General features: G+C 37.2%; 2 protein-coding genes across 2 annotated transcripts; both read right to left on the bottom strand.

Annotated features, from left to right (window-relative positions):
• Window positions 1–241: 241 nt before the first annotated feature.
• LOC118836826 (olfactory receptor 145-like) lies at window positions 242–1,201 on the bottom strand. Its single transcript, XM_036743980.1, has one exon. It carries the CDS (start codon window positions 1,196–1,198, stop codon window positions 242–244), a length of 957 nt encoding a protein of 318 aa, XP_036599875.1. The 5' UTR covers window positions 1,199–1,201.
• A 6,981-nt stretch (window positions 1,202–8,182) lies between these two features.
• LOC118836827 (olfactory receptor 8B3-like) lies at window positions 8,183–9,145 on the bottom strand. The gene has a single exon (XM_036743981.1). It carries the CDS (start codon window positions 9,137–9,139, stop codon window positions 8,183–8,185), a length of 957 nt encoding a protein of 318 aa, XP_036599876.1. The 5' UTR covers window positions 9,140–9,145.
• Window positions 9,146–9,853: the final 708 nt, after the last annotated feature.

A 9,853-nucleotide genomic window follows, 5' to 3' on the forward strand; every position in this document is an offset into this window, starting at 1 on the left:
AATATTAAGAGACAGAGCCCAAGGTCACGAAGAAGGAACATCAAGGATTTATACCGGTGATCTGCTTACTCTAAAGCCAGCATTTTCCACTGCTCTTTAAACCATAAGAAGTAAGTCCTGCTGGCAGAATGTTAGGCAATAGAAAATGAGGAGAAAAGAATTGGGGTAAAGATTCCTTCCTGAGATCATTTTAATTAACCAAGGAAAGAAAGGAAACTTGGGGTCTTTAATTCAACTCACGTTATGAAAATCCTGTTCCCGTTCTGGAAAATATTCTTCTTTTCAAGGTTTTCCTCAAAGCAACCCTAACATCTTTATTCCTCAGACTATAAATTATGGGGTTTAGCATGGGCACCATATTTGTGTAAAAGATTGAAGAAACTTTGTTCTGGTCCCCAGAACCTGAAGAAGATGGCTTGAAATACATGAATGAAGCTGACCCAAAATAAACAGTGATCACAATCATGTGGGAGCTGCAGGTGCTGAAGGCTTTGGACCTGCCTTCGGTGGAGCTGATTTTCAGGATACTGGACAGGATGAGAGCATAAGAGATGAAGATGGTGACACTAGGCACTATGATGTTAATGCCTACAACAATGAAAACCACCATCTCATTGACATAGGTGCTTGTGCAGGACAGCTGGAGGACAGGGAGTACATCACACATGTAGTGGTTTATGATGTTGGCATCACAGAAGGACAGTCTCAGCATGCATCCAGTGTGGGCCATCGCATTACCAAACCCCATTACATATGCCCCACACAAGAGCCACGAACACACATGATTAGACATAGTAACACTATACAGCAATGGATTACAGATGGCAACATAACGATCATAAGCCATTATTGTCAACACATAGTTTTCAGAAGCAACAAAAAAACAGAAGAAAAAGAGCTGAGTCATACACCCTGAATAAGAGATGATGTTTTTTGTTGGGACAAAATTCATCAACATTTTGGGAGTAAAGACAGAAGAGTAGCAGAGATCTATGAAAGATAAGTTGAAGAGAAAATAGTACATAGGAGTGTGAAGCTGAGAATTCATCCTGATTAAAATGATCAGTCCCACATTTCCCACTATAGTGATCACATAGGTCCCCATAAACAGGAGGAATAGGGGCAGTTGGAGCTCCGGTTGATCTGTTAAGCCTGCTAGGATGAACTCAGTCACTGAAGAGGCATTTTCCAAAGCCATTCTCCTCTTGAGGGATCTATGAGGAGAGGAAAAAAAATCATGCTAAAAGCAAAATAAGTTCAACAAACCCACATTGCCAGTTATGAAAAAGTGGCAGTTCTGAAATTGTCTTGAAAGCATCATTACCATGCCATGCAGGTTCTGTTCTTATCATCCCCAAGATATGCAAGGATATTGATTGAGCTGAGTAACTGTCTCTGTGAGCTGATTATAGAAAACTGTTCCTGAATTCCCCTGCAGAGTAACACTTGAAGTTCCCCTGCAGAATAACAGCTGATGTTATACACAGACTCCAAAGCAAAAAGAAACCAGGAAAATGAGAGTAGTAGACCCATCCCCCACAATATCCTCTATGCTGGCCTCCTCAGGTAAAAACTGTAACTACTTTTCCCCATTTCAGAGGAGATGAAGTAGTACCTCAAACAGTTCTATAAATAGCTACAGTAAAAATATTATTCTTTATATTTTTATTTTTATTATATTTTTATTTTATATTTTTATTATAATAAACAGTTATTTTAATTATTAACAATATTACCAATAATGTTGTTCTTGGTAAGAAAAATAACAATTGTGAGCATTGAGATGGCACCTATTTTGTGTCAAACACCACCCTAAGTCCTTTACAAATATTGTATCATATTGTCCTCACAACAACCCTGGGAAGTTGGTATTGTCATTATGCCCAGTTTATAGTTAGGGAAACTGAGGCAAACAGAGATTAAGTGACATTGCCCAAGGTCACACAGGTTGTAAGTGCCTGAAGGTGCATGTGAATTCATGTCTTTCTGACTTAAAGAGTAATGAGTATAGAGTCCCTTTTTCTGAGTATATAATCCTAAGGAAGTAGTAGGGGACTAATGATACCAAGGCCCCCATTATCTTTCCATGTTCTCTTCATCACTTTCACCTAGACTATACCAAAAGACCTATATATGAGTCAGTGATGAGAATAGGGACATGATATTTTATAGAATCCTCAAATCTCCCAGTTTGCAAAGCAGGGAGGATGAAATAGAAGGAAAAATCAAAAATGAATGTCCTACGCACTCACCCTTCTCCTGCCTAGACACTTCCGTGATATTCTTTATTGGTTTTGAGCCCCTGGGTCCTGAAGGAGAAGTAATTCTGATAAGGGTGAGCAGAGATTCTTCCTCTTCTATTCCCTTTTCTACTGAGCCAATCAGAGCATAAACCACAGCCTCTGGACTGAATAGAGAGATGTTTTGAGCTATAAAGATCACAGATTGTGGCTGTGATTTCACCTGGGGAGTGCTCCGCTTTTAGGGGAGGAAATAGTGCCTAGAGGTGTCACCATAATCAACAGGTGACAGGAAAGGTTTTATTCTGGATCTGATATTCCTGTGGACTATATTGAAAACACAGGAGGATCCAGCAGGTTCTCTCTCTGGAATCAGAATCTTCAGGGAGCAGTAATTACAATTTCCATGTTTACCTACTGTACCACACAACTTTTTTTTTTTTTCTCCAAGGGTTTTAATTGTCTACTCAGCCTTTAAATTCACACACGGGATTTCTTCCATTTTCTTCCAACCTTAGTTCTGAGAATTTCTCTGTTGAACAACATTTTATGAAGCCACCATCTCTAGGACTTTTCTACATGATTCAGAGAATAAAGGGAAAGTATGAGATCAGAGGGTTACTGGCACAAACTGAGCTCCCAATAAGATACATCTATATGCTTATCGACATGGAATCAAGATATTTAGACTGAGTTATCCTCCTGGTGTCCAAAGGAAAATATTCTCCTCACTATATATAATCCTAAAGCCAGGCTCATTAATGTTTTAAAGAAGTTAGACCCTCTTTGCTTGTTCGCCATTTGGCTATATGGGTGTTTATGTTAGCTATACACACACACACACACACACATACTGTATTTACTTCTATAGTTATATATTGATCCATCTGTCTCCAAATTCCAGCAAATTTAAGTTCCATCTATATGATGCTTGTCTTGATTTTTGAATAAAGGAATACATAAATAAAAGAATGAGTTAAAATATCAGATAACAGTCAATTTGCTTTTTGGTAAAAGGGGCATGGTGATACTCCCTGTATTGTGATGCAATCTCTTCTATTATGCACTCCATCCTGGGTCTTAAAGAAAACTTTTAAAATCATTTATCTAATCTCTATTAAAGAACAAAATAAAAATCCTGAAAAATCAAACAAGACATGAGAGCCAAAAAAAAGAGAAAAACCTCATTGGATAAATAGCTGTCAAAGGAAGAAATAAAGAGATCAACCAATATCTAATTCAATTTTTTTTAAAAAGGAAAACTCAATTACCAGAATCAAAAAAAAAATGAGAAAGAAGAACCCAAAACAAATGACAAGGAAATAAAGGAAATTATTACAAATTAATACTTCCATCTGCCTTTAAAACAAAATGTATAAACAAATGAAAACTTTAAAAATATAAGATGCTCAGATCAATGAAATAATAGAGAATTTAAGTAACCCAGTACCAGAAAAAGAAATTGAATGAGTCATGAATGAACCCTCAGAGCAAAAGCTCTAGGACTAGGAGGGTTTACAATTGAATTCCATGAAATAACAAAAAAAGCAATTAATTCTAATATTATGCAAAAAGAAGAAAAGAAAGGATCTTATTAAATTGCTCCTATGCTACAAATATGGTCATGATATATATTTCAGGGAGAGTCAAAAGAGAAAAAAAGAGAACTAAATGGATGAATATATTAAATTAACATTAACATAAAAAAATTAAGCAAAATATTGGAATAAAGGAAGGCTATTGCACAAACAAAAAAGATTACATATTATCACCAACTAAGATTTATACCATAAATAAAAGTTGGTTCAACATTGGGAAAACTATAAATATAAAATATCATATTAATAACATGGACAAAATTATGAGATTATTTCACTCATGAAATGAAACACTTTTAACAAAATACAACACACATTTCAGTTTTTTTAACCACAATAAACCACAAAATATTAATAAATATACACTTCCTTAATATAGTAAGCAATCACTAAGACCAAGAGGTACAATTATATACAAAATGGAAATAAACTAGAGACTTTTATAATAAGATCAGGGTTAAAGCAAGGATGTCTGTGATTCACCACTGTTCTTTAATATAGTGCTAGAAATATTAGCCTTAGCAATAAAGGAAAGAAAAAAAAGTGGGAATTAGCAAAAGGTAGAGGAAATTAAATTTTGACTTTTACAGATAATGTTTATTAAGAGAATTAACTAAAGTCATCTAAAATTAATTATAACAATAATTTCAGCAAAGTACCAGGATATAAAAAATATAAATAAATAATTTGCTTTTCTGTACAATTTCAAAAATCTTGGAGGAAAAGGTAGAAAGAAAATTCCACTAAAAAATTATAGAATTTATAAAATAATTGGGAGTTTACCTCATTCTTCCTCTATACACAGGAACTATATCAGTACAACTACAAAGCCCTCCCGACAGAAATATATATGGATCCAAATAATTGGAGAAGTATCAATTGTTCATGGGTAAATTGTGCCATGTAAGATAATAATACTTGTTAATTTATTCACTGCCATATCAATCAAACTACCAAAGGGTTACTTCAATAGCAAAATTCATTGGGAAGAGCAAAAGGAAAGTAATCTCAAAGGATGATGAAATGGGGATAAAGGGGATGATGAAAAGGATATGAAAAACTAGATCTCAAACTAGCAATATATATCAACAAGATTTGGGACTGGTTAAAGAACACAATGGTTGACCAATGGAATAGATTAGTTATACAATATATAGAACTAAAAAACAGTATAGCATAGTTTTTGATCAGCCCAAAGATCCCAACTACAAGGTTTGTTATTGTTGTTCAGTTCTTTCAGTCATGTATGACCCTTCGTGACATGTTTTAGGGTTTCCTTTGCAAAGATACTAGAGTAGTTTGCCATTTCCTTCTCTAGCTCATTGTATAGATTAGGAAATTGAGGGAAATAAGGTTAAATGACTTGCCCAGGGTCACACAGCTAATAAATGTCTGAAACTAGATTTAAACTCAGGTCCTTCTATCTCCAGGGCAAGCATTCCATCCACTGGGACACCTAACTGCCCTATAAATGTCACAGGACATAGCACCCCAAATACGCTTTTTGCATTGTGAAGATTCAGTCAATTTGACAATGGAGAGGAAACTTCAATCAGAAAGGTTTATAAGTCAAATCAACTTGCTCAAATCTCTCTCATATTGCAGCTATTATAAGAACATTTCTTAGTAGCAACTTTTTCAGAAACTGAAAATGTTGTTTTTTCAAAATTGCTATCCTTTAGTTGTCCAGTTTTCATCATGTCCGAGTTGTAAATAGACTTGCAGACACAATTGGGGTGGCGAAGCCAAGACAGCAGCTGGAAAGTGGGGACTTCCTTAAGCTCTCCCCCAATGCTCTCCAAACACCTGTAAAAAATGGCTCTGAACAAATTCTAGAGCTGCAGAACCCATGAAATAGGATCAGGAAACATGTCTCCAGCCCAGAAGAGCCTGGATGGTCACCGAGAAGGGTCTATCACACAGTGCTGGAAGTGGAGCACAGCCCAGCATGGACCACACCAGGACAGACCAGACCTGGAGTCAGCCAGCTGAAACAGGCCTTAGAGTGATGAATCATAGAGCTGTGGCAGTTACCAGACTTCTCAACCCACAAATGCAAAAGAGCAGGTTAGTGGGAAACTGCAGGATCGCATTCAGAGCAGTCCAGCCACCAGACCTGGGGGTGGCAGAGGTGGTGCGGTGGTAGTGGAGGTAGCAGCTGGAGGCTCTTGTGGCTGCTTCCAAAGCTCCAGCATCAGCTGCTTCCTGAGTCTCTGGCTCACACAGTAAGAGGAATCTAACAGCGGATCAAAGTGGGAGTACAAGGAGCACTTTGTGGGCACAAAGGCAGGTTCTCTTGCTGTGCCCTGCTGGGATTTGCATTGCAGTCCTGGTTGGCAATTCCTGGGGGAGGAGGAATGCCGCTGTGACAGAGCCTGGGCTGATGATAGAGTAGAAGTAGTCATGAAAACAGCAGCACTTGGACCTTAAAGCTTGGGACAAAGTGCTCTCTACAAGCAATCATAGCCCAACAAAAAGCTCCAGGGTCAAGTAGTTGGCTGGGAAAATGAACAGGCATCGAAAACGAACTCAGACTCAAACTCAGACTCAAACTCAAACTCTATATTCCTTTTCTGGTGACAAAGAAGATCAAAAAATACAGCCAGAAGAAGTCAACAAAGTCAAAGAGCCTACATCAAAAGCCTCCAAGAAAAATATGAATTGGTCTCAGGCCACGTAAGAGTTCAAAAAGGACTTGGAAAAGCAAGTAAGAGAAGTACAGGGAAAACTGGGGAAGAGAAATGAGAGCAATGCAAGAAAACCATGAAAAAAAGTCAATGACTCGCTAAAGGAGACCCCAAAAATACTGAAGAAAATAACACCTTAAAGAATAGACTAACTCAAATGGCAAAAGAGCCCCAAAAAGCCAATGAGGAGAAGAATGCCTTGAAAGGCAGAATTAGCCAAATGGAAAAGGAGGTCAAAAAGACCAATAAAAAAAATACCACCTTAAAAATTACATTGGAGCAAGTGGAAGCTAGTGACTTTATGAGAAATCAAGATATTATAAAACAGAACCAAAGGAACGAAAAAATGGAAGACAATGTGAAATATCTCATTGGAAAAACCACTGACCTGGAGAATAGATCCAAGAGAGATAATTAAAAAATTTTGGACTCCCTGAAAACCATGACCAAAAAAAAAGAGCCTAGTCATCATATTTCAAGAAATTATCAAGGAAAACTGCCCTGATATTCCAGAACCAGAGGGGAAAGCAAAGATTGAAAGCATCCACCAATCGTCTCTTGAAAAAGATCCCTAAAAGAAAACACCTAGGAATATTGTCACCAAATTCCAGAGTTTCCAGGTCAAGGAGAAAATACTGCAAGGAGCCAGAAAGAAACAATTTGAGTATTGTGGGAACACAATCAGGATAACATAAAATCTAGCAACTTCTACATTAAGGGACTGAAGGGCTTTGAATATGATATTCTGGAGCTCAGAGGAGCTAGGATTAAAACCAAGAATCACCTACCCACCAAAACTAAGCATAATGCTCCAAGGCAAAATATGGATTTTCATTAAAATAGAAGACTTTCAAGCTTTCTCAAGGAAAAGACCAGAGCTGAATAGAAAATTGTAAATACACTTGCATTGACACTATGCTGGGAATGTTGGGTATGTCTATTGTGAAAGTCAGAAAACACATGCATCACCTTTTAATGGAAGCAGTTGTACCTAAAAGGATAGGGTTTTCATCAGGGAAAATGTGAAAGGAAATTACTTTGGGTTTTCATATAAAAGACAAGTTATACTTTTGGGCACCTATCCAATTTTGACAACAATTTTGAGAGAGCAAAAGTGCAGTGATAAAAAGAACTTTAAGGTTAGTTATGCTTCCTTGAGGCAGAGTGGAAGGAGTTAAAATGGTTCCAATATGTCTACATCATTTATACATTTTATTACTATTTTCCCAGCAGCCTACTTTCATGTACCACCTTCCTGATGAGTAATATTGGGCAGAGAATGAAAAGTCTAACACAATGAAGATAAAATTTATTGAATGATTCCATGGAGTATTGGCATATTCACAGAGGGTCATGGATCAAAATTTATATGTAGAAAGTATCTTAGAAGCTATATAAACCAAACTCTGCCATGTTTACAAATGAAAAATTGTGGCCAAGGTCACAGAGAAGGAACTTTCATGATTTATGCCCTGATCTGCTTACTCTAAAGCCAGCACTTTCCACTGCCCTTTAAATGTAAAGAATTAAGTCCTACTTGCATAATGATGGGCAATAGAGAATAAGGATAAAAGAATTTGGGTAAAGATTCTTTCCTGATATACTTTTATTAACCAAGGAAAGAATAGGAACCTCAAGCCCTTGAATTCAACTCATATTATGAAAATCCTGTTTCTGTTCTAGAAAATATTCTTCCTTTTAAGGTTTTCCTCAAGGCAATCTTAACATCTTTATTCCTCAGACTATAAATGATGGGGTTTAGCAAGGGCACCATATTTGTGTAAAAGATTGAAGAAACTTTGTTCTGGTCCCCAGAACCTGAAGAAGATGGCTTGAAATACATAAATGAAGCTGACCCAAAAAAAATAGTGATCACCATTATGTGGGAGCTGCAGGTGCTGAAGGCTTTGGACCTGCCTTCAGTGGAGCTGATTTTCAGGATACTGGACAGGATGAAAGCATAAGAGATGAAGATGGTGACACTAGGCACTATGATGTTGATGCCTACAACAATGAAAACCACTAGCTCATTGACATAGGTGCTTGTGCAGGACAGCTGGAGGACAGGGATTATGTCACACATATAGTGGTTTATGATGTTGGCATCACAGAAGGACAGTCTCAGCATGCATCCAGTGTGCACCATGGCACCAGCAAACCCCATTGCATATGCCCCACCCAATAACCATGAACACACATGATTAGACATAGTAACATTATACAGCAATGGATTACAAATGGCAACATAACGATCATAAGCCATTATTGTCAACACATAGCATTCAGAAATAGCAAAAAAAAGGAAGAAAAAGAGCTGAGTTATACACCCTGAATAAGAGATGATATTTTTTGTTAGGACAAAATTCATCAACATTTTGGGAGTAAAGACAGAGGAGTAGCAGAGATCTATGAAAGACAAGTTGAAGAGGAAATAGTACATAGGAGTGTGAAGCTGAGAATTCATCCTGATTAAAATGATCAGTCCCACATTTCCCACTATAGTGATCACATAGGTCCCCATAAACAGGAGGAATAGGGGTAGCTGGAGCTCTGGTTGATCTGTTAAGCCTGCAAGGATGAACTCAGTCACTGAAGAGGCATTTTTCAAAACCATTCTCCTCTTGAGGGATCTATGAGGAAAGGAAACTAAAAGCAAACTAAATTCAACAAACCCAATGCCCCGGTTATGAAAACGGAGCAATTCTGGAAGTTTCTGGAAAGCATTATCACCATGCCATGAAAGTTCTGTTCTGATCTTCCTCAAGATATGCAAGGATTTTGACTAGGCTGAGTAACTGCCTCCATGAGTTGGATGATTGTAGAAAACTGTTCCTGAATTCCCCTGCAGAATAACACTTGAAGTTTCCCTGAAAAAGAACAATTGATGTTCCTCAGACTCCAAAGCAAAAAGAAACCAGGAAAATGACAGTAGTTTCCCCCATCCCCAGCAACATCCCCTATATAGGCCACCTCAGGCAAAGACTGTAACTACTTTTCCCAATTTCAGAGGAGATGAAGTAGTACCTCAAAGAGTTCTGCAAATGGCTAGAGTAAAAGTCTTATTTCTATATTTTTGTTATAATAAATAATTAATTATATTAATTATTAAAAATATAACCAATAAGGTTGTTATTAGCAAGTAAAATAAAAATTGTGAGCACTAACATGGCACCTATTATGTCAAACACTGTCCTAAATCCTTTACAAATATATATCATTTGGTCCTCACAACAACCCTGGTTATTAGGTGTTATTCTTATCTCCTGTTTATACTTGAGGAAACTGAGGCAAATAAGGATTAAGTGACATTGCCCAAGGTCACACAGCT

Source organism: Trichosurus vulpecula, chromosome 2, assembly GCF_011100635.1.
Source record: "Trichosurus vulpecula isolate mTriVul1 chromosome 2, mTriVul1.pri, whole genome shotgun sequence".
Classification (NCBI taxonomy): domain Eukaryota; kingdom Metazoa; phylum Chordata; class Mammalia; order Diprotodontia; family Phalangeridae; genus Trichosurus; species Trichosurus vulpecula.

What these genes read in the sequence shown, in the direction of transcription:
- LOC118836826 (XM_036743980.1), bottom strand. Translation starts at nt 1,198, where the DNA reads ATGGCTTTGGAAAATGCCTCTTCAGTGACTGAGTTCATCCTAGCAGGC.
- LOC118836827 (XM_036743981.1), bottom strand. Translation starts at nt 9,139, where the DNA reads ATGGTTTTGAAAAATGCCTCTTCAGTGACTGAGTTCATCCTTGCAGGC.